The sequence below is a fragment of the Budorcas taxicolor genome, chromosome 9 (assembly GCF_023091745.1).
Source record: "Budorcas taxicolor isolate Tak-1 chromosome 9, Takin1.1, whole genome shotgun sequence".
NCBI lineage: Eukaryota > Metazoa > Chordata > Mammalia > Artiodactyla > Bovidae > Budorcas > Budorcas taxicolor.
This window is the reverse complement of record NC_068918.1, coordinates 32071605-32097034: the sequence shown is the minus strand read 5'-3', so window position 1 is coordinate 32097034 and position 25430 is coordinate 32071605. Positions and strand designations below refer to the sequence as shown.

At 39.0% G+C, this 25430-nt stretch overlaps 1 protein-coding gene across 1 annotated transcript in view; it reads left to right on the top strand.

The window, feature by feature from the left end:
* Positions 1 to 25430, top strand: part of FIG4 (FIG4 phosphoinositide 5-phosphatase) — a 183768-nt gene that overhangs the window by 116327 nt on the left and 42011 nt on the right. Inside the window, exons 18-22 of the mRNA XM_052645719.1 lie at positions 2340 to 2487; positions 3952 to 4035; positions 5964 to 6159; positions 7148 to 7230; positions 9294 to 9380. Of these exons, the coding sequence (XP_052501679.1) occupies positions 2340 to 2487; positions 3952 to 4035; positions 5964 to 6159; positions 7148 to 7230; positions 9294 to 9380 (598 nt within the window). The remainder of the gene's footprint in view (positions 1 to 2339; positions 2488 to 3951; positions 4036 to 5963; positions 6160 to 7147; positions 7231 to 9293; positions 9381 to 25430) is intronic.

The window sequence follows — 25430 nt, the reverse complement described above, 5'->3', positions numbered from 1 at the left end:
GAAATGCAAAAAAGCAAAATGGCTGTCTGAGGAGGCCTTACAAATAGCTGTGAAAAGAAGAGAAGCAAAAAGCAAAGGAGAAAAGGAAAGATATAAGCATCTGAATGCAGAGTTCCAAAGAATAGCAAGAAGAGATAAGAAAGCCTTCCTCAGTGATCAATGCAAAGAAACAGAGGAAAACAACAGAATGGGAAAGACTAGAGATCTCTTCAAGAAAATTAGAGACACCAAGGGAACATTTCATGCAAAGATGGGCTCGATAAAGGACAGAAATGGTATGGACCTAACAGAAGCAGAAGATATTAAGAAGAGGTGGCAAGAATACACAGAAGAACTGAACAAAAAAGATCTTCATGACCCAGATAATCACGATGGCGGTGATCACTCATCTAGAGCCAGACATCCTGGAATGTGAAGTCAAGTGGGCCTTAGAAAGCATGACTACAAACAAAGCTAGTGGAGGTGATGGAATTCCAGTGGAGCTATTTCAAATCCTGAAAGATGATCCTGTGAAAGTGCTGCACTGAATACGCCAGCAAATGTGGAAAACTCAGCAGTGGCCACAGGACTGGAAAAGGTCAGTTTTCATTCCAATCCCAAAGAAAGGCAATGCCAAAGAATGCTCAAACTACCGCACAATTGCACTCATCTCACACGGTAGTAAAGTAATGCTCAAAATTCTCCAAGCCAGGCTTCAGCAATACGTGAACTGTGAACTTCCAGATGTTCAAGCTGGTTTTAGAAAAGGCAGAGGAACCAGAGATCAAATTGCCAACATCTGCTGGATCATGGAAAAAGCAAGAGAGTTCCAGAAAAACATCTATTTCTGCTTTATTGACTATGCCAAAGTCTTTGACTGTGTGGATCACAATAAACTATGGAAAATTCTGAAAGAGATGGGAATACCAGACCACCTGACCTGCCTCTTGAGAAATCTGTATGCAGGTCAGGAAGCAACAGTAAGAACTGGACATGGAACAACAGACTGGTTCCAAATAGGAAAAGGAGTACGTCAAGGCTGTATATTGTCACTCTGCTTATTTAACTTCTATGCAGAGTACATCATGAGAAACGCTGGACTAGAAGAAACACAAGCTGGAATCAAGATTGCCGGGAGAAATATCCATAACCTCAGATATGCAGATGACACCACCCTTATGGCAGAAAGTGAAGAGGAACTAAAAAGCCTCTTGATGAAAGTGAAAGTGGAGAGTGAAAAAGTTGGCTTAAAGCTCAACATTCAGAAAACAAAGATCATGGCATCAGGTCCCATCACTTCTTGGGAAATAGATGGGGAAATAGTGGAAACAGTGTCAGACTTTATTTTCCTGGGCTCCAAAATCACTGCAGATGGTGACTGCAGCCATGAAATTAAAAGATGCTTACTCCTTGGAAGGGAAGTTATTACCAACCTAGATAGTATATTGAAAAGCAGAGACATTACTTTGCCAACAAACGTCCGTCTAGTCAAAGTTATGATTTTCCAGTAGTCATGTACGGATGTGAGAGTTGGACTGTGAAGAGAGCTGAGTGCCGAAGAATTGATGCTTTTGAACTGTGGTGTTGGGGAAGACTCTTGAGAGTCCCTTGGACTGCAAGGAGATCCAACCAGTCCATTCTGAAGGAGATCAGCCCTGGGATTTCTTTGGAGGGAATGATGCTGACGCTGAAACTCCAATACTTTGGCCTCCTGATGCGAAGAGTTGACTCATTGGAAAAGACTCTGATGCTGGGAGGGATTGGGGGCAGGAGGAAAAGGGGACGACAGAGGATGAGATGGCTGGATGGCATCACTGACTCGATGGACGTGAGTCTGAATGAACTCTGTGAGTTGGTGATGGACAGGGAGGCCTGGCGTGCTGCGATTCATGGGGTCGTAAAGAGTCGGACACGACTGAGCGACTGAACTGAACTGAAGAAGATTCAGTTGTTCTGGGAAAAAAGATTGGTGTGTAACAACCTAATGTTGCCCGTAATAAAGAGGATTTGAAATATAATGGAAAATATAATAAAATAGCTGCATAATTTTTATCTCTAAGGCAGTAAGTGTTTATTTAAGAGAAAAAAGGAATTTAAAGGATTGAGTGATTTGATTTCTTAAATAATTCCCCACTCCCACCCCAGTTTCCAGAGGCCTCTGCCTCCTTAGCGATTGTCTTGCTCAGCTTTGCCGTGCATGTTCTGTGCACATGTCTGGTTCCAGTCCCAAGTGTGTAAGCACCAGAGGCACGATCTGAGCCTCGTTTAGTGTACTCTCTGTGAACACAGTTGACATGACAGAAATGTTTATAAGATGTAATCTGAAGACTTTTAAGAGTAACAGGCAGTATCTCTCTTAGTTATCTGTGCTGCGAACTTAAAGAAGTTAGTAGTGAAGAAATTTCACAAATATGAAGAGGAGATTGACATCCACAATGAGTTCTTTCGACCATACGAGCTGAGTAGCTTTGATGACACCTTTTGCTTGGCTATGACGAGTTCAGCACGGTATGTTGTGAATTCTCTGAAACTGTAAGCACTGGGGAACTGTGGTTTTCCTAGTTTATTTAGCTATGCCTTCCTTTACTCTTCTGCATGCCTGCTGCAGGTGGTTGTCCAACCTCTGAAATTCCTTCTGCAGTTGGGAGCCCATTACTCAGGAGGCAGTCCTTCTAATGTTGGACAGCTCTCCATCCTGGTCTGTCACCTTTGAACATACTTCATTTTTCTGTCTCTTTTGGACTTTAGTGGGGCCTTTTAGGAAAATGATGGGTCTAGATTAAGAAAATTAGGCTCAGAAAATCAGTTTTTGACCATTATGTTTTATACTAAAGTTTGCATTCTTGTATTTACCCTTTGTTTCACATTTTCTTCAAATGTGATATATGTGTGCCTAAACTTAATATAGTACATGGTGAAACATATTTCATGGTTTGTTTCCTAGAAGTCACTCTACATTTTGCTTTGATTTCAGATAGAAAGTTTGGAATTTTTACTTGCTTGATTTTCAGTTATACTTGCTAAAGTTTAGCAGTTTTAACTGTGAGGTTATCGTCATTTTCCTTTGGGTTATACTTAAATTTTAGTGAGTAGCAAATTCTCAAATATGTCATCCATAAATCATGAGGATCAACTGAGTAGTTCAAAAAGAAAGAAAAATTAAACCACTTACATTTGAATGGAACATTTTCAAACTGTTAAGTAGGCATTTTGAGTCAGATTCAATATTACTTTCTTTTCCTTCAAAAAATGTAATATTGAGTCACATGCTTGGAGCAGTATCCTTGCCAGAAGTTATGAGTCTTATCTGCATAAATCATGTAACCATTGCTTCTTTGGCATCTATTAAGGAGTTTCGTCTGGCTTCAGCAGTAATAGTAAGGTAGCCCCTGTATCATGAGGAAGTAGCTTCAGCTTATCACAGTAAGTGGTAAATTAAAAGTTTCTATTTAAAGTGTTCCAGTGTTATAATAATGAATTAACTCCAGACTAATGAGACAGATGTTGATACTTCAATTCGTACCACCAGGTTTTTGATAATTGTGTCTGCCTCCTTAGGTGCTATAGTGTAATAAAAACATTGTCCATAAAACCAAGCAGCTTAGTGGCTTGCCCTCAGTTTTATGAGTTTAATTTTACTTGAAAATGAATCATGATATACAACCAGAGATGAATGTTAATAGTAATTCAGATTTAAATTTTGCTCCAGGAAACAAAATCTTGAATTCAAAATCTTTGGGCCTCTTAATCAGAGAAAATTCACAGTGAAGACTGCTAACATTGAAGTTACTGAGTGCCATTAATTCATGGGGTCTTATGGCCCAGATCACCTAAACTCCCTTGAGTATTTCACTTAAAATATATATACCTCTGAAGGCTAAGAAGGAACAGTATAAGAATGTGGATAGAGAGGGAAGCTGAAACCATCTGGATGGACAGTGATTCACATGGAATTTTTTCCCCTTTCTTCAGTGACTTCATGCCTAAGACTGTTGGTATTGATCCAAGTCCGTTTACTGTACGTAAGCCAGATGAAACCGGAAAATCAGTATTGGGGTAAGATTTACATGTAGAATAAAATTTTAAAGATTCACATAAAATAATATAGCACTTGCAATACAATTTTCACCCAAAACTAATAACTTCAAGTCATATAGTTTACAGCACAGTACCTACACTGCATCTGTGGGCGTGCTAAGTCACTTCAGTCATGTCTGACTCTTTGTGGTCCCATGGACTGTAGCCCGCCAGGCTCCTCCACCCATGGGATTCTCCAGGCACGAATACTGGAGTGGGTTGCCATTTCCTCCTCGAGGGAATGTTTCTGAACCAGGGATAGAACCTGCGCCTCTTATGTCTCCTGCATTGGCAGGTGGGTTCTTTACCACTAGCACCACCTGGGAAGCCCGCTGCATCTATACAGATAGCTTATTTATAGCACTGGGATTATTAAAGCATGTTCGACACCGAAAGTAGAATTGATGGGAACTTCAGCAACACAGTACATTTTACTTAAATTATATGCTTTGTAGATGGCATAAGGTTAGGTAGCAGATGTTATTTATGTATGTCATTTAATAACTCCACATCCTCTGTTTCCCACAACATAGAAGACTTAGGTAAAAATGTATACTTGTGTTTATTTTTGCTGGCACCCGGAGGAAACATTAAAGCAAATGCTCAGACAGAGGACTTAATAGATTTTCTGTGTATTACTTTAACATTGTGTGGGCGATGACTGTTATTTTATTGTATACAGTAGTACGGAGAAGAGAACAAACCATGTTTAAATCTTTATGCTTGGAGACTGGAATGAAACGTGTCCTAGTGTGTGCATCTCTGTTACTACCGTTGACCTGAGTGATGATCTCAGTGATAAGAATTCTCCTAGGCCCTGGCCAGACTGTGGATTCTGAGTCCTAATTGTATTTGGGAGTGTGTACAGGGTCTTAATTGGATTCTAACTACATGTGTGATTTATACAATGAGATATATATTGATATTACTATTTCCCAGATACACCACTTAATGTGGCTTAAATATGTGTCCTGGACCAGGTGCTATGAGGAATTTAAAAGAATTAGTGTACAGTTCTGAAATGTATCAACTTTAATTTTTAGTTTCATAAAGTCAGAAATGAATTTATTTTCTCTAATATCTAACCCATGGTTAGATAGTATTACTTATTTCTTTTCTAGAAAATGTAGAATATTGTATTTCAAGTCCCTTGCAGAGAATTTTTTCAAGTAAGAATATTAAATATATTAAATATTTTTCATAAAATCCAAAAATAATACCATACACTTTTTTAATTAAGAAAAAAACAGTATTCTGACTACTCTCAAATTTGGCACTGAAATAAAAGCAAATAATGCATACTTTTTTCTGTTTCCCCTCATCCACTCTCTATTATTAGAAGACATCGTCAGCAAACATAGTTATTCACTACTTAAATTGTTTTAAAACAGTTTAAAATCGTAGTTTATGTTCATCAGTTGCTCATTACTTTGGCACAAGTAATCAGCTGCCACTGTGATTGATAAAAATTCATAGGAAGGCCAGAAATACACATGGATTTGGCTATCGACCCTTTCTTAATGCTTCTACAAGTTATAGGTAATTTCACTAATATCTCAAACATAACAGGCTTCTATTGTACTATAAATTTTGAAAATCCTGATTTCAGTTACCAAAAGGGAAGACACAGTAGCCAAGTGGTAGAAAGGCTTTTCTGCACACTGCAAGCACATACTTGCTTTTTTTTTTTGAATTCATAGCAAAACTTAAATTCATAGAAGGTCAGTTCATGTATATGATAAAATATTAAACTTTTCCCTTCAGCACAGCTTGAATCCAGACGCTAGCTTCTCACAGTCATTTGCTTAACACTTCTCCAGGACTAAGGCTTTGGGACAGGGTGATACACGGTGAGCACTGAGGGTTCAGTTTACAGATGCTTCACATCCATATTCATCTTTTTAAAGAAATAAGAGCAACAGAGAAGAAGCTGTGTTACAGCGGAAGACAGCCGCCAGTGCCCCGCCGCCGCCCAGCGAGGAGGCGGTGTCCAGCAGCTCGGAAGACGACTCCGGGACCGACCGAGAGGAGGAGGGCTCCGTGTCGCAGCGCTCCACTCCAGTGAAGATGACCGACCTGGGCGACAGTGCCAAAGTGACAGAGGTGAGGGACCCAGGAGAGGCTGCTGTCCAGTGAATCTCTGGACAGGCAGCTCCAGAATCCCGCTTTCAGCTGAAAGGCTGAGAGCGAGGAAGAGTCACGTCACCTCACTCCACCATTCTCACGCGCCGTGTGGGAGGTGCTGCAGAGACGAATACATTTGGCAAAGATATTACTGAAAATGGTTCCTGAAATTGCTATTTTTGCATCCACGTGTAATAGTAAATTTCTTGTCACTTCAGAATTCTTAAAGTGAATCCTGTCCCTCTGAGCAACCCATCCACTTGAGGTCCATTTGTTCTCTTGCTTAGCACATTACCGGAATGCAGGGTTTGCACCTGGGCCTAATCCCAGGGGGAAGTTCATCCTGTTGAATTTGATATGGATAGTACATTGAGGGAAAACAAAAGGCAAGTGAACAATAGAAAAATCAAATTTAGCTTTAGGGGAACTGGATTTCTAGGAAGAGCCAGAAGTCATTTGGTAGACATGGCAAATAAAAGGTAATGATATGGGAACTAAATCTGTTATTCTGGGCATTGGCAAAGTGCAGCCTATTGGCCAAAGCAGCTTGCTGCCATTTTTTCTAAGTAAAGTTTAATTTACAACCAGCCTTACCAATTTGTTTATATGTTATCTATGGTTGCTTTCACCCTGTAACAGCAGAATTACGCTGCTGTGGCAGAGATGATGTGACCCAAAGAACCTAAAGTATTTACTGCCTGACCCTTCACAGAAAATGTTTGCCAACTCTTGCATTATACAAAAGCAATTAGTAATTACCAACTAGTTTTTATCTAAAATAAACTATTTTAGTGAAAATGAAATACAGTTTTTAAAAAATCATTAACTTAGAAATGTAATGAATACGTTGAAACATTGTGATGGTTTTTATGGGAAAATTCACAGGGTCGTTTTCTTCATTTTTGGAAATTACTAACGTGCTAGATGTCTAAGAACTCTTCCTGATTCCCTCATTTTTTGACCCCAGAATGTAGTCCAGCCCATGAAAGAGGTGTATGGAATCAACCTCTCAGATGGCCTCTCAGAAGAAGATCTTTCCATTTATTTAAGGTAAGGTATTTTCAAGAGAAATTAAGGACAAATGCAAATTTATTACAATAACTTACATCTAATATAACTTTTAAAATTGAAAGTGGTCAGCCATACAGAAGGAAGTGAATTCCACTTGGAATAGTAGCATTTAGGTCAGATTCTGAAACAACTTATATTTGGAGTTAAAAACCCTACTTACTGCCTGAGACTCTTGGGCCCCTGAATGATAAAAGTTTATGATACTTACACGTATTTTCACTGCCCAAATGTAAACTGCAGACTGAAGTTCAAATGCATTTCTGCATTCCTGCATTAACAAATTCTCAAGATCAAGTACCTTCTTACAAAATGAACTTGGGATATTGACAGTTGAGGACTTTGCATTCAATTTAGCTTGGGGTGGGCGGAGGGGGTGGATGTAGCACTGTGGGAGTGGTGACTGAGGAGGAAAAAGGAAGCAGTGATGTACCAATTCAGAGTGTTATAGACTTTTATTAGGAAGATCTAGCTAAAAGGTGGAGATCTACCAAAAGGTATCCATAAAATCACGTACATAAAAATGTGTCTGTGTGTGTTTGCAGAGAAGATTAATAGTTATCAGATTCTCTAAAGAATTCCTCACCCCCAAATCCTCAAAAACCTAAGGATTAAACACCCATTTAAACACCCCCTCAACCTAGTATTAATATATGTATTAAGAATTCATAATTATTTCAAATGAACATGATCCCACTTATGTAAGTTTGGCTTATGTAAAATGTAATATAAATGATTACTAGTCTTCAGGTCTTTTTTAAGGAGGGTATTTGTTTTGCAGAATCCACTGAACTGATTATTTTTTGCTCTCTACTTCAAATTAGTAAGATCTGCTGAAGAATATGTAAAATATAGAAATATATAGCATTTCTTAACTGCAGAAGCACTGGTATGACTATGTATCACTGTCCTGCTGGAAGTCAACTGAGTCATTCAGAACTCAGCCACACCCTCCTCACTCCTGGACACACAGTGCATTCATAACAGCTGTCACACTCTGTCACTCAACTCAAATAGTTGAAGTAGACCTCTGTAAGCAGCATGGTCTGGAAGAATGAATTATCTGGAGTTAGTGACTAATATGACTCTACTTACTGCAGAGAGCATAAGTATACATGTCAATGATGTTCACTCGCTGAAGATGAAAGCTGGACAAGACTAAGCTAATTTAAAAGTTTTTCATTGCACTGTAATGATTTAATAATTGGTAGTTTCTGAAGCACTTTTCCTGACCTTTAAAAAACCTAATAAAAACTACAGGCTGCATCCCTGAGGGTCAGATGGATGCATGGAGCACAGGCCACACCTTGGATGGGTGTACTTGAGAAATATCAGGGGCCCATTGCTATAGGCATCCTCTGACCTTGCTGAGCAGGCCTGGGGCCTGCTCTGGCCCTTAGCTACAAGTCCGGTTTAGTGTGGTCGAGGCTTCTCTGAGGAGGCATGGTGGGTCAGTGAAACTCAGCAGGTGGTCTCCTCAGCCCCCTGTCTCTGTTGAAAGTACCCTTAGTAGTGGCTGCTGTACGCGTGGGGATTCTTGTGGTCCTGAGGAACCAAGTCCTTGTCCTGGGATCTTAGCAGCATCCTTGCTTCAGGAGCTGGGTCTCTAGCCTGATCTGCCATTTCCTTGTCATTTATCTCACCCAAGCACCATCCCTCTCGCCTTGTTTCCCTCTGCTTCCTGCTGCGGTCACCCTCAGATCCGCAAGGGCTTATGATCATCTTTCTGGCCTCAGGAACATTTGGCTCAGGTTCTATACCACATTTGAGTAAACAGAATGCAACAAAGTAAACGTTTTCTTTCATTTTTATAGCCATGGTTATGACTTAAACTGTAAGCATTTCCCCCTCCTCTGTTCTCATAAACCCACTCTAGCATCAGGCATCATTTATAAACCGAGTCTTGTGTCACATGGGGTCCTCTGTGTGCTTTTCTGATAGAAGTATATTACTGTCATTCGAACACCCGTACAGTTTGTGTCATCTGCCGAATTTGTGGCAGGTAGTTCCTTTAGCTTACTTTTTTTACACATTGTAATTTGTAGATTTGTGCAGCTGGGGCAGAGTCAACATAAACAAGACAAGAGCAGCCAGCAGTTCTGTTCCAGGTGCCCAGATGGAGTTATAAAATTGTAAGTACTAGATTAGACCTTGTAAAAATAATCTTTGTATTCATGCCTTTAAGACTTTGTAAGAGAAATATTGTGACCAAATTAGTATAAGCACTAAAGCATCTCCTCCTGGTATCCTGTTGGAGGAGAACTGGGAATCTATGGGCATGCGGAAGAGGCTGGCAGCCTGACCTGTCCTTGAAATGTGCCCTTTAGAAATGGGATTGAAGTCGCTGGGGGATTCCCACCAGTGGGTAGGGCCAGGATGGAAAAAACAGATCTGACCCTGGAGACAAGCTCCTCAAGTTCACTGCCAGACCCCTGAGGGCAGGAGTGGTTTTTCTTTTCTAGCACGGTATCTTCACCAGTTCTTTTAACTTGCTGTTTAGTAAATTAAATAAACACTGTGACACTTTAGGGGTTTTTTACCTTGAGCAAGTAATTTTAAGTCCTGTGTGGCTCAGTTTCTTTATCTGCAAATGTGATAATAATTCCTGCTTCATGGGAGGGTGGTGACACTTTCACTGAGATAATGCATACAAAGTGCTTAGATCCATGTCTGAAATATGTTCTCATTATGTTGTGATCATCACCATCGTCACATTCTTCTTTGTATTTATCATTGTTCTCTGCTTTTGGGGACCAAACAAAGCGGAGGTTGTGACCAGGAGTAGCTCCCTGATGCCGTGTGCTCAGCTGAGTTTCTTTTATGAGAATGGGTCACTGTGGTGATTAAGTGAGGTGGAATATGTAATGTATCTAGATCAGTGTCTGGCATAGAGTTGACATTTAGTAAATGTTCTCTTCCCTTTTCTTAGTCCAACTTTATCAGTTAGTTTAATAAACCATTGATACTGATTGCCTGACTTCTGTCTGTACTATATCTGTGTGTTCCTGATTGTTAAGAGGCTACTGTAGTGATCCAGGCAAAGACTGGTGGCTTAGAGAGTAGTGGCTGGGAGAATTTTGGAAATGAGATGAATCTAGGAAATGTCTGGGAAGTAAAATAGAGAGGAGTTTGATATGGAAAAAAGGCCTTACCAAGGATGGTCGTTAGGTTTTTTGGTTTGTGCCGTAGGTTTGATTGATTGATTCATTCATTCATTTACTTAGCAAATAGGTACTTAATACCTATTAGGACCTGCCATTTATCAAGGTAAAGAGCACTGTAGGAGAACCCCATTTGCCTTTCAAGGGGGAACCAAAGTGGCCATGTTTAGGAAGCAGTTGAATCAACTGATCTGAACTCAGAAAAGAGGCTCTGGGATTGTGGATGCATACTGATGATAACCGAAGCCATTGGTCAAAGATGACACCACTTAAGAGAATAACAGACTGAGAAGATCTACATGTGAGTCTTAAGGGGGTCTGGGTTTAACACTGGCTCCCCTGTCCATGGGATTTTCCAGGCAAGAGTACTGGAGTGGGGTGCCATTGCCTTCTCCAGAGAAGAGACACAGAGATGGCTAGTCCAGAGAAGGGGAAGGAAAACCAAGATTATTTTATCACAGCCTCCAAAAGGTCTATTTATCCCTTCTTTCTCTTGTCTGTCACTATTTTTTTTTTCTCTTTTTAAAAACATAAGAGCTCATTAACTTAGAAACAGGTTTTCCTTCTTAGGTCTAGTTAGCATACGGAAGTATGAGCTCCCAAATGAGCTGATATTAGAGGGGGCCAAAGAGGGAAAAGTGTTTAAATGTGTTGGTAAAGTAAGAGACTCTGTTATCAAACTGTATTATTTGAATTGATTCTTCCATTTAAATAGGAGGAGCAGATACTGAAGGGAATATAGCATACAAAATAAAAGAAAAACATCTTCCCATTTCCTTCAACATTGTGTCTACTTAGATCTGTAACTGGTCTTGCTTATAAGTTATTTTAAAATTCTTTTTCTTACAGTATTTAGTATTTGCTTTTCTGAGTCTTAGCACAGATTTAAAAAAAAAAAACCATGTGAATCTCGAATTTTGTTAACCTTTTCCACTTAATTAGTAAAGAATCTAACATGAGTATCTTTGCACAGCGTCTTCAGCAGGATAACAAAGAGCTTGGTAGGCTTTGTATTATGTTGTCATGGCAACTGCTCAAGAGTGTTGTTTTTTGGTGTGTGTGTGTGTGTGTGTGCATGTGGTGTGTGCACTTGCTTTAAATTGAAACTCTGTAACTAGGTTCTCAAAATGTCAGCTATTCAATTTTAGATTTTTAAAGCTGTGCCAAAACCAAGAGAAATTAGATTTATGTGAGATGGTCCAAATCCTCATCTTGTTATGGTTCAGGTTCTAGTATATTTTAAAATGTAGCAAGTTTTTTAAAGTTTATGTACATTTGTGTCTACTGATTTCTGGATAATTCATAATCTTTATCAGTTTGTCTTGAAATTATGAGGCAAACAAGTACTCTTTTTCTAAATGAGGTATGTAACAACCAATATAAAATATATTGACAGTGATAACTGGCAAGGAGCCAGTAGGCCAGGAGCTCCTGAAGCAGAGGTATGGAAAACTGGATGGAGGAGCTGGACATGGTCGCCCGTGCTCTTGTGGGACATTTCTTAGGAGCGGATCTTAAACCCCAGACTGGTCAGTGTCTGCACTGTCAGCCCAAACACTCAGTTATATCCTCTTTGAGTGTGACCCTCCCTTTGACTCATGCCACCCCCTCAGTGTGTGGGTGCTGATTAGGGAAAAACGACATCAGGCCACACTTCCTGAGCAGTGTGTGATGGGCACTGTTCTATGTACCTTAACCTGTATCAACGCAATTCTCACAATAACTCTAGGAAGTAGGTCTTAACTATCGTCTTCATTTTACAGATGGGGAAACCCCACAGAGAAGTTATATAACTTGCCCAAGGTCAAACAGCAACTGACATTCAAACCCAGACGAACTGGCTTTCCATCACTAAGCTGTAAATGCCTAGTGATACCAACTGCTTTTATAACCACAGCGGTAAAAATACTGGGTTATTAGTGTGAACAGCCTTTATTTTGATCCTCTGACATGATCTGGGTTATAGGCGGCTCCAGATGCAAACATAGTGTTTCTGCCCTGTTGAGCTTGAACTTTTTATATATATATATATAATATTTAAAGAGAATATGCCTTTATTCTTTTCCTGGTCCCAAGCCTATTGTCTCAAATGTAGACTTGCTTCCTGGGCAGGCACACTTTGCTTGATTCATAACATGGTATGGAGGTTAAGACGTTCTGGGAACAGTGTTACTGCTCTTTAGGGTTATTGCCATCCTAAGTTGTAAGTTCCCCTGCTGCCTCTTGAATTGTAGCTAAATTGAGTGCTCTGTAAATGTCTGTTGAAATGTGCTGACTCTCACCCCCACCTCCATTACTATCCGAGCATGCGCGGGGCGCCGTGAGCATCTCTCACGGCCCACCTCATCCATCCTTGATCACTTTAGTTCTTCCCCTATTCTGCTTCCTGCTCATAAACCCTCTGCCCTCTCCTGTTTGTTTCCCTACTACCTTCTAATAGAGGAAAAGAGTGAACACATCAAGGGTTTAGCATTTTTTTCCTCTCTGTCCTGCTTCCACTTGCACCTGTGACCAGATGCAGAGTGAGACAGGCCTGCAGGGAAGAACTTGCTGAGCCCGGGCAGGTGGGGCACTGTATTCAGGACCACCCTACCCTCATTGTACACTCCCAGTTCTCAGCACTTTTTAACTAAGCAATATATGCCAATCGGTGGAGATTAAGAAGAACATGAACATGTGTATTATTAGTGCCTACTATTCCATGGCTCACCTATTCCAGGTGTATGTCTCACTTGTTTAAACATTTGTCTCTAAGAAATGGTTCACAATGTAATACATAGAGTTTGGTAAAAAACTGTCTAATTTAGGATCCTTCCAATGGCGGATGAGCTAAATAACTGTCTACTGTATTAGGACCATAGGTTGAATTTATTTGCTAAGAACATCTCACAATAAACAGCATCTGCTGACCTTAGAGGGAATGCCCCTGGGTTTCAGCTTTGGCTAGGGGATCCTCTCACTCATCAGAGGATGCTCATACACAGTCAGGGCATGTTTTCACACCCCTGAAGTGAGCATGACACTAGGCTGTGCTTAGCTCAACTTTGTTGACTTTCCATGGTGTCACTTTCAATGCTGTGTCTCTATACATGTCACTCCAGGGTTCCCACGCCACCGCTGATTTCATCTAGTCCTCTGCAGATAATACTCTCATCTCCGCTGCAGGCTAAAAAAGTGTTTGATGGGCCACTCCTGTTATCTTTTCCAAACACCCAGGGGTGCAGTCTTTAAAGGTTCAAGGATGAGAGCAGCTGGGAAGCAGTGATCAATGATTAGCAGCTAGTTCGCTCCATGGGAGGGAGATGATGGCGACAGCAGCTCCTCAGCCCAAGGAAACTAGGCTGTGACCTTTCCTCTCACCCCAGAAGCTACCCCAGAAGTCTTTCTTTCTCTTTGACTCTGGCCTTTATTGTTCTCTCTTTAACCCTCTCTGGCTTTTTTATATATACTTTTCTAATTATCTCTTTCTGCTTCCCCCTAACCCCCTGTTTATTTTACCTCCCTCTTTCTCCCTCTTTTTTCCTTTGCCATCCCATCTCCAACCCCTCCGGTATTTTTAACTCTGCTTAGTTTTTAAAATACAGTAGTCTCTCCAAAACACAAATCCCTTTCCTGTATTTTAGGATAGTGCTTTTCAGATTGTAATTCTAGACTCATTAGTGGGCTATGAAATTAATTTAGTAGGCTTCCACACAACAAAATGAAAAGAAGCTGAACTGAGTCCAGTAGAAGGCCCTAGTGCATGGCACAGGGGTTAAGTCTTGTTTCATGAAACTTTATTTCTATACATAAATAGAGCATTGTGTACCAATCTGCCATGCAAAATGCATTTCTCACTGTGGATAACAGTCACAGATTGAGTTTATATGAATGCACCTTTTCTGAGACCAAATGAATTATAAATCTTAACTCTGTTCCCATTATCCAGGCACTTAATGAATGTTTGTTGTTTGAATGAAAATGCGTGAATAATTTCTGTTTGGAATAGACAAGAGAGAGATCAGGAAGAAAAGGGATCAGAAAGAGGTGTAAGAGGTTTCTGTGGTGTATCCAAAGTGGGTAAGTAAATGCAGGCTTTGGAAAATACACTCTCATTACTTACAATGAGTTGAGCACTGAGATGACCATGGAAAGGAAGGAGGTAGCAGGAAGCTCCAGCTGAAAGTCAAAATGAAAAGCTATTAGATGTATAAAGGAAAGACAGAAAAGTGAACGCCTCTTTGTTTGAATATTATCTATAATAGTACCTGCATTCTGAATATTATCTATTATAGCACCTACATACTATGTTAAACAAGAAAATTTAATGGAACAGGGTGAATTTTTTGAACCTTTCAGAGAAGGCTATCCTGAAAGGTTTCTAGCATATCAGGAGTAATAAATGGAAATTTAATTGTAGGTAATTGTGTAATTAATTTAATGTAGCTAAAATAACTTTGATATTTTAAAAATTTAGTATATTGACTATTTTATTTTGGTGACTGCAAAGCATACCATTTATGGAAATTCTGCAGGTTCACATGAGGCCTTGAGTCTCCACCCTGCCAATATAGATTTTTCTTATTTTCCAAGAACCTAGCTAGTGATTCCATAAAGTAAGATATACTTGTGTGTGTGCTCTGTTGTGTCTGACTATCTGCGACCCCGTGGACTGTAGCCTGCCAGGCTCCTCTATCCATGGAATTTTCCAGGAAAGAATACTGGAGTGAGTTGCCTTTTCCTCCTCCAGGGGATCCTCCTGATCCAGGGACCAAACCTGCATCTCCTGCATTGTTAGGCATATTCTTTACCACTGTGCCACCTGGGAAGCCCAAGGCATACTTCTGTAATACAGTCAGGCATTATAGGCACTGTATGCCAGGTTAGGTGTATGTACATTAATACACAGTTGAGTGAGAGATAGAGATAGTCTCTGCTTCTGAGGGTTTCCCTGGTGTCAGGAAATTCCAGGTAGTGGGAAGTACTGTGAAGGTGGGAGGTGGTGTGAAGAGGAAGCTGTGGGAGTGCAAAGAAGAACACAAATCAGATTCCTGGGCAGGCTTCCCCCAGGCTAAATTTTAAGGGAAAATGGAGTTATCTGGTTGAAGAAGGCAGAGAGGGCAAAGGTTCAAGACCACACACCACTTTTGGAGACCCATACAGAATTCAGTGTCTAATGCAAGAGGATTTTCAGTGAGGAGGCCAGAGACACAGACTGACAGGAACAGTCAGAAAGAGATGCTAGGTGAGAGAGAGTGACTCTTGTCCTAGAAGCCTGTTTTAATCAGGGATGTGGTAAAAGTTACTGTGGAAATAGCATGGAGAATGGATTGGAGGCCAAGAGAGAAACAGCACATCTATTAGAAACCCCAGGGCAAGAAAGTGATTGGAGCCTGCTTTTGGCTGCTGAAATAAAGGGATTTATTTTGTAAGGGTAGATTCTGCAGGACATGGTACAATTTGGTAACTAATTAGGTGTGAGGAATGTGTTAGAGGCAGGAGTGTTCTACCTATGTTGACTAGATCTGGTCACCAGAATTGGAAATACAAATCCAAGTTTGGGACAATGATAGGATCAGGTGATTGGAGCTCCGGGGGATGGTGAGGGACAGGGAAGATTGGCATGCTGCAGCCCTTGGGGTTGAAAAGAGTCGACACGACTGAACAACTGAACAACAGCAAGAGGTTTTACAGAGATTCAGTGATTTTGTGGGTGTTTTTTTTCTGCTCTTAATTTTAAAAGAAAGTAAGTTAAATTTTGTATCTTTCTTTGATGGGGTCCAAGTTAAATAGATTATTATATGTGCTTTTTAAATGTTTTGGAGATCCATGGTCCTATTAAAGGGGGGGATCCTTCAATTACTGATAGAAATGAAGAATTTAGGGGGTTTAAATGTATTTTTAGCCCTTAGAATACTTATTTTTTTCACATGAACAAGCAGGTTAATCCTGAGGGAACAGATCTGCATATCTGTGGCCACGTGAAGAGTATTACTCATTGGTTTTCTTAGCTCTGCATAAAGAATCACATTTTATAACTGTTTAACCTTTTGTTATTTTGGTAGTTTACCAAATTACCATCAATTCTGTGGATAGAAGGTGAGTGGGATGGTTTTGGGCAGATGGAATGGTTACTGAGCCTTGTGCCATGTCACCGTGCCTTCCTGACCGCCTTTCCTTTTGCACGATGATGATGTGAGCCCAGGTATAATGTATTCATTGCCCTTGTCTTCTCTGAGCTTCTGCAAGAAGTCTTTCCAGCTAAGATAAAATTTTGGTTCCAATACAAGAAAAAAGCATTTCAATTTTATATTTAAATATAGATCTGTCATCGTATGTGTGACTCAGAACCCTTTGGGGCTTTTACACATGATTTTAAAAATAAAGTACAAATCCCATTAAGTCCTAATTTGTGTTTAGAATCCACCAATAGGCATCAATAGTCTTAATGTTGGATCAGTTATTTTCTGTGTTTAGCATTTTGATATTATTTTTCTTATTGTTTATGAAGAAATTTAAGAAATACTACCATTATGTTTTCAAAATTAAAGGTCCATTCATTTTGTAACCATCCTTCTGTCATCCCTCCCAATTTAATGGGAACAGAAAGTCCTTGAATAAAAAAAAAGCTGTGGTATTTTTAATCTGAAATTAATTAAAAAAAAACTCTTAAGTTACTTGAGTGCAAGGCTTACCTGCCTTTGTGTCTGCAGTTCATAGCATAATACCTAGTGTGCAGTAAGCATTAAATACATTAGGAATGAGTAATATTCAGTAGTTTAACTTCTTTAAGGAATGTCATGCAATAGTTAGGTGTGATGGAAAAAAAAAAAGAAATGTCAGGGTTAACAAATTGAAGCAGATGGCAAGACAAATGATAAATATTTGTTAGCTTTCATTTCACTATAGTATATTTCCAGTTTTAGGTGTAACAACACAGAGTTCTTGGCAGTTGTCTCATGATTGTCTCAACTGACAAACCATTGATGTTCTTATTAATTCATATGTTAGTAGGACAGGCTAAAATAGGATCATGGTTTTTCTTTTAAGTTTTTTTCAGCTTTATTAAGATAGAATTGACATATAATATGTGTAAGTTAAAGGTGTACAATGTAATAATTTGATGTATGCATATACTGCAAAATGATTACCATAATAAGGTTAGTTAATGCAACCATCACTTCACATAGTAACAGTTGTATATGTGTGTGTATATGTGGTGAGAACGTTTAAAAATTTAGCAACTTTTAAATGTACAAAACAGTATTATTAACAACAGTCACCATGCTGTATATTACGTCTCCAGAAGTTACTTTATAGTTAGGAGTTTGTACCTTTGAATACCTTCATCCATTTCCCCTGTCCCTCAGCCCCTGCCTCTGGCAGCCACCAATCTGTTTGGGGTTTTTTGGAGGGTAGAGTTGTTTAAGATTCCACATATTAGTGAGATCATGTGGTATTTGTCTGACTTCCTTCACTTAGCAAATTGCCCTCAAGTTCCATCCATTTAACATAAGGCAAGACTTCCTTTTTTATATACAGCTGAATAATATTCCTTTGTGTTTATATGTAACACATCTTTATCTATTCATGCATTGATGGACACTGAGGTTGCTTTCCCATCCTGACAGCTGCCGCTAATGCTGCAATGAACAGGGGGTTGCATATATCTTGTTGAGTTAGTGTTTTTTGTTTTCTTCAGATAGATAGCCAGAATTATGATTGCTGGATCACATGGTAGTTCTATTTTTAATTATTTGGGGAACCTTTATATTGTTTTCCATAGTGGCTGTAGCAGTTCGTGTTCCCACTGTAATGAACAAGTGTTCCCTTTTCTCCATGTTCTTGCCAGCACTTGTCATCTCTCCTTTTTGATAATATTCTAATAACTGTGAGGTGAGCTCATCATGGTTTTGGTTTTCATTTCACCAATGAACCTTTTCACATTCCTGTTGGCCATTTATGCCTTCTTTGGAAAAACATCTATTCACATTCTATGCCCATATTTTAGTTGGATTGTTTGTTTTTGTTCTGTTCAGTGGTTTGAGTTCCTATATATTTTGGCTGTTAACCCCTTATCAGATACATTGTTTACAAATATTTTCTTCCAGCCCGTAGGTTGCCTCTTCGTGATCACTTTCTACAGAAACTTTTTAGTTGGATTTAGCCCCATTTATTTTTGCCTTTGTTGCTTGTGCTTTTGGTGTCCTATCCATAACATCATTGACAAGACCAATATCAAGATATTGATACCAATATCAAGTGTTGTATTAAGAAAATGATGGTTTCGGGTCTACATTTACATCTTTAATCCAGTTCTTATTTTGTGTGTGGCATAAGAAAGAGGTCCATTTTCACTTTTTTTGGATGTGAATATCCAGTTTTCCCAGCATTATTTATTGAGGAGATTATTTTTTCTCCATTGAGTATTCTTGGCTCCCTGGTCAAATGTTATTCAGCCATGTATGCATAGGCCAATAGAACAGAATTGAGAGCTCAGGAATAAACCTTTGTGTCAGTTTTTATGCCAGTATGGTTTATTTCTTTCTGGATTGCTTTGGCTGTTTGGGGTCTTTTGTACAATCTTAAAGCTCAAGTGAGCTTCTTGCAGGCAGCATTTCATTGGATCTTCTTCTTTAATTTATTCACCCACTGTATCTTTTGACTGGAAAATTCAATCCATTTACATTTAAAGAAAGTATTCATAGGCAAGGACTTACTATTGCCATTCTGTTCATAATTTTCTGTTTTGTAGATCTTTTGTTCCTTGCTTCCTCTCTTGATATCTTCCTCTGTGATTTGATGACTTTTTATACCAATATACTCAGACTCCTTTACTCAGTCTTTTTTGTGACCACTACAGATTTTTTTTCCTATGGTTCCATGAAACTTACATAAAATGTATTTGTAATATTCTGTTTTAAAGGTGATAATAACTTCAGCAGCATACAGAAACTTTGTACTTTTATATCTACCCCACCACCCATTGTGTTTTAGGTTACTGATGATACCATTTACATCTTTTTATTATATACAGTAAGTCCCCTACATTCAAATTAGTTCTGTTCCAAGAGCACATTCCTAAGTCCAGTTTGTTCATAAGTCTGACAGAGTTAGCCTAGAATATCCAAGTAACACAGCAGGGTATGTAGTACTGTACTATACTAGGTTTATAATACTTTTCACACAAATACATAAACACACACAAAAAAGAAAACATTTTTAATCTTACAATACAGTACAGTACCTTGAAGAGTATAGTAGTATCAGCTACATCATCACTGCTTTTACACTTGCTTCTGGACATCCTGGGCTTGAAATAGTGTACTACTTAGTGTATTCTGTACAGTACTGTACAGTAACATAGACAAAAGCACAACTACTTGTAGAGGATACATGCACACGACAGTGTACACCAGACACGTGAACTAACTTACATGACTGGACACGCAAACGCACAGTCACATCTTTGAAAGTCTGGGACTTACTGTGCCCAATAACAAATTATTCTAATTATGGTTGTTTTTAATACGTCTTAACATTTAAAGTAGAGTTGCATGCAAATTATGCACCACCAATACAATGTTAGAGAATCTGACTCTGACCATGTGTTTACTATTACCAGTGAGATTTACACATTCATAGGTTTTTGCAATGTTAAATTAGCATCCTTTTTTTTCCACTGCCCACCAAGTTCCCTGGTCAGACAGGGCTACCAGCACAGCTCTGCAGATGGAAAGAGCCTCTGGCTGCAATCTATGATCAGCTGTAGCTGCAAAGAGGAATGTGTTCTGTCAATATCTGAGTGATGGTTACTGTAAACCTGGCCCCCCTTCTCCATGTCTGAGTCTCCATGTTCGAGCCCCACAGATTTCCCCAATGATCCCTGTGGGGGGAGACCCAAGTGGACTTTCTGGGAAGCACCCTACAGTACTAGGGGAGCTGAATTTTTACTTTGGGTTCCTTCTTCTCCCCTTTCCCCTATGCCCCTCAAAAGCTATAGGCCCAGGGGCCATCTCATGTGGCCCTGTAATTATCCAGAGAATGGGCAATGCAGTTGGAGTGTAGACCTTCTTCTTACCTTTGTAATGCTTTCCGTTTTGGTCTCTGTGGGTCCAAGGGGGTGCCCCCACCTCACCCCCTGGATTCTGGAATTTTCACAATAGTAACTTGTTTAAGTACCTATCTTGTGAGGGGGAGGACTTTGGGGACAACCTACCTTGACATCTTGATTCATGATTTTCTTATTTTCAGTTCAGACTGCTGAAGCTAAAGAATCCCTTGATCAACATGCCTAGAGTCAAATCATGATTTCTTGATTTCCATTTGCCTGTTGTTTCCAAATATGAGAAACTCTGAAAGTTTTGCCTTGTTTTTATATTTAACTTACTCTTAGAATCTTACAATTACAAAAAAAATTATGGCAGTTTGATCTCAGTTGCAAAGAAAGAAACTTTTTACATTGAAAAAAAATCTTCCCTCGCAAACCCACTTTCCATTTGCTTGCAGAAACACTGTATAAGATGGTTTACATCCATTGGTAAAGGGTCACGGTTTCTATTCTGTATGTGTGATGTCACCAAAACACTAATTAAGTCCCAAAATATCTGAATAAAATATATCCTGTTCCCCATGCAGAAAAAAAGAGGCCTTGAGACTATCTTGACTTTCTTAACCATTTTGTTTTACTATTTATAATTGTGTTAGAAGTTCATTACTTAATGTCAAAATAAAGTCAATTAGTGCTTTTTAAGCATTGTACATCAAAGTAATGCCTCTTTAAATATAAAACTCTTAGACTTATTTCAAAGGATGAATAGCTAAATTAGTAGTTCCTTTATCATGTGGTTGGAAAATAGGGAAGTAAATTGACTAAATAGAGTTAGTATGTTCAGATACATTTACTTTCAGTAATAGAGCTAGGGAAAAAAATTCTGATCATCTTAGAAACATCAGTAAACATTTAGTAGATAGAAAAAGAGCAAAATATAACTTTAGGTATGTTTCTGGGAACTCTAAATAAAATTATATTTGAAGCTTCTGAAACCAATAACTTCATCCTTTACAATCTCTTCTACTCATTATTACTCTTACTTGCCCAAAGATTTTGCTTTTACTTGGTTTGAATGGTTTTAACACATATCATTGAACATATCAGTAGGTATTAACTCTTAATTGCATTTTCTCATGCTGTAACGAAATCAGTTACTGGTTTTATATATCATGTAAATGATACAGTTAAATTGAATTTATTGTTTACTAGTTTATTATTTCATTTTAGCATTTCTGTTTTTACATATGCAATCTTGGATATTCCCCAATAGTCTCATCATGGGAAAATCAGCTGATGTCATCTGAACTCTTTGCATACTTCTTTCCTCCCAAAACCTGTCTGTAATGACTTCTAGAGACAAAAATACGGTCAGAGTTGTGAGGAAGGGTGCAAGACAGCGTACTCAGAATGTTCCATTTGTGCACACGTGCCTTTAGCATATTAGGACCATAACGTTTGGGGAGTGGAAGATGTTTAGAGATCACTGGACTCAGTCCTCTGATTTTCTAAGAAAACAAGGCCTGCAGAGGATCTGCAGTTCATTCAGTTATAGTATTCTTAAATGATGAATCTGGAACTCGAACTTCATTTCTTTAGGACTTAAACCCAAAGTCCCAAAATGTGAAATCCTGAGCCAGGCAGCTGGAATTTCTCCAACCCATGCTTCTATTGGGTGCATCTAAAAGTGGAGGAGCCTCCCACAGGCAGCATGGACAGTAACAAATAGGGACAACTAGCACCTCGAAACCAAAGCAAGTTATAAAAAGCATAAAGCAGTGAGGCTCGCATGTGGTCTGCAGACTCCTAGGGGGTCCTCCAGCCCCCGCTGAGTCAAGTCCTTCTCTGGCCTGGCTCCTAAAATGAATGTACTTTTATCCCCAGCCAGGCCTTCAGGATTGGAGGGGCCATGAGGGAAGGGTCAAGGGGTGTATGTGTGTAAGAGTGAGAGGCAGGTAGGCTAGTTCCACTTAATTTTTAGTGCTTCATCAAGGAATTACTTAAGTATCAACCCTTGAATGCATGTCTTTTTAATATGCTTTGTGGCAAAATGGGAGATGCACATAAAAGAATTCTGTTGTACATCAAAATATGGAGATTGCCTCAAGGAAAAGCACATATGAGAGCTGAACCCATTGCTTTTTTCATGGAACACTAATTAAAATAATGACTGAGAGACAAACTGTGAGTATTCAGACTTGAGTATTTGGCAGATAGGTTTTCAAAATGAATACAGTAAGCCTGTCACTTCAAGAAAAACAATTGAAAGTACTTGTTACCAGTGATAATGTTAGATATTTCAAGCCAAAAATCAGAATTTTGGAAACCTGTATCCATCCTCATGAGCAATGCTTAAAAGATTTTTCTGGTGAGATGAGATTGGTAACAATCTTAACCAATGTGAATTTTTTTAAAATATTGTATAATGGAATGTCTTACCACTTGGAGGATCTTCATAACTCAGTCAATATTATTGAAATGACCAATGCATGCTTTTAAAAAAATATCATCCATGGATAAGAAAACTTATTCCAAGTGTAAGATGGACCAATGGAGTCTAACACATTATTGACTGGAGACATATTAATACATCTTTTTTTTTTAATATTTTTTATTTATTATTATTATTATTATTTTTAAATTTTAAAATCTTTAATTCTTACATGTGTTCCCAAACATGAACCCCCCTTCCACCGCCCTCCCCATAACATCTCTGTGGGTCATCCCCATGCACCAGCCCCAAGCATGCTGTATCCTGCGTCAGACATAGACTGGCGATTCAATTCTTACATGATAGTATACATGATAGAATGCCATTCTCCCAAATCATCCCACCCTCTCCCTCTCCCTCTGAGTCCAAAAGTCCGTTATACACAGCTGTGTCTTTTTTCCTGTCTTGCATACAGGGTCGTCATTGCCATCTTTCTAAATTCCATATCTATGTGTTAGTATACTGTATTGGTGTTTTTCTTTCTGGCTTACTTCACTCTGTATAATTGGCTCCAGTTTCATCCATCTCATCAGAACTGAATCAAATGAATTCTTTTTAACGGCTGAGTAATACTCCATTGTGTATATGTACCACAGCTTTCTTATCCATTCATCTGCTGATGGACATCTAGGTTGTTTCTATGTCCTGGCTATTATAAACAGTGCTGCGATGAACATTGGGGTACATGTGTCTCTTTCAATTCTGGTTTCCTCGGTGTGTATGCCCAGCAGTGGGATTGCTGGGTCATAAGGGAGTTCTATTTGCAATTTTTTAAGGCATCTCCACACTGTTCTCCACAGTGGCTGTACTAGTTTGCATTCCCACCAACAGTGTAGGAGGGTTCCCTTTTCTCCACACCCTCTCCAGCATTTATTGCTTGCAGATTTTTGGATCGCAGCCATTCTGACTGGTGTGAAGTGGTACCTCATTGTGGTTTTGATTTGCATTTCTCTAATAATGAGTGATGTTGAGCATCTTTTCATGTGTTTGTTAGCCATCCGTATGTCTTCTTTGGAGAAATGTGTATTTAGTTCTTTGGCCCATTTTTTGATTGGGTCGTTTATTTTTCTGGAATTGAGCTGCATAAGTTGCTTGTATATTTTTGAGATTAGTTGTTTGTCAGTTGCTTCATTTGCTATTATTTTCTCCCATTCAGAAGGCTGTCTTTTCACCTTGCTTATATTTTCCTTTGTTGTGCAGAAGCTTTTAATTTTAATTAGATCCCCTTTGTTTATTTTTGCTTTTATTTCCAGAGTTCTGGGAGGTGGATCATAGAAGATCCTGCTGTGATTTATGTCTGAGAGTGTTTTGCCTATGTTCTCCTCTAGGAGATTTATAGTTTCTGGTCTTACATTTAGATCTTTATGTTACCCAAATGTTACTGACCAGAGGCGTTATCAATCCATGTTTAGAGACTGATATATTATTGACTGTATTACCATGCAAAGTTGTTAAAGCTTAAAATTAATAAAGAGTTCATTATATATCTTATGATTGTCATTGTTCACCTTTTGCTCCATTAGGTTTTTAAATTTATTTTTAATTGAAGGATAGTTACTTTACAGTATTGTGTTGGTTTCTACCAAGCATCAACCTGCATCAGCCATAGGTTTACCCATGCCCTCCATTAGGTTTTTATTCCAACATTGTTTATATTATAAATGCAAGGTTTTTTAATATAAATTTTATTTATTTTAATTGGATGCTAATTACTTTACAATATTGTATTGGTTTTGCCATACATCAACGTGAATCCACCACAGGTATACACGTGTTCCCCATCCTGAACCCCCCTCCCTCCTCCCTCCCTGTACCATCCCTTTGGGTCGTCTCAGTGCACCAGTCCCAAGCATCCAGTATCATGCATCGAACCTGGACTGGTGATTCGTTTCTTATATGATATTATACATGTTTTAATGCCATTCTCCCAAATCATCCCACCCTCGCCCTCTCCCACAGAGTCCAAAACACTGTTCTATACATCTGTGTCTCTTTTGCTTTCTTGCATACAGGGTTATCATTACCATCTTTCTAAATTCCATATATATGCGTTAGTATACTATATTGGTGTTTTTCTTTCTGGCTTACTTCACTCTGTATAATAGGCTCCAGTTTCATCCACCTCATTAGAACTGATTCAAATGTATCCTTTTTAATGGCTGAGTAATACTCCATTGTGTATATGTACCACAGCTTTCTTATCCATTCATCTGCTGATGGACATCTAGGTTGTTTCCAAGTCCTGGCTATTATAAACAGTGCTGCAGTGAACCTTGGGGTACACGTGTCTCTTTCAATTCTGGTTTCCTCGGTGTGTATGCCCAGCAGTGGGATTGCTGGGTCATAAGGCAGTTCTATTTCCAGTTTTTTAAGGAATCTCCACACTGTTCTCCATAGTTTAGCTGTACTAGTTTGCATTCCTGCCAACAGTGTAAGAGGGTTCCCTTTTCTCCACACCCTCTCCAGCACTTATTGCTTGTAAACTTTTGGCTCGCAGCCA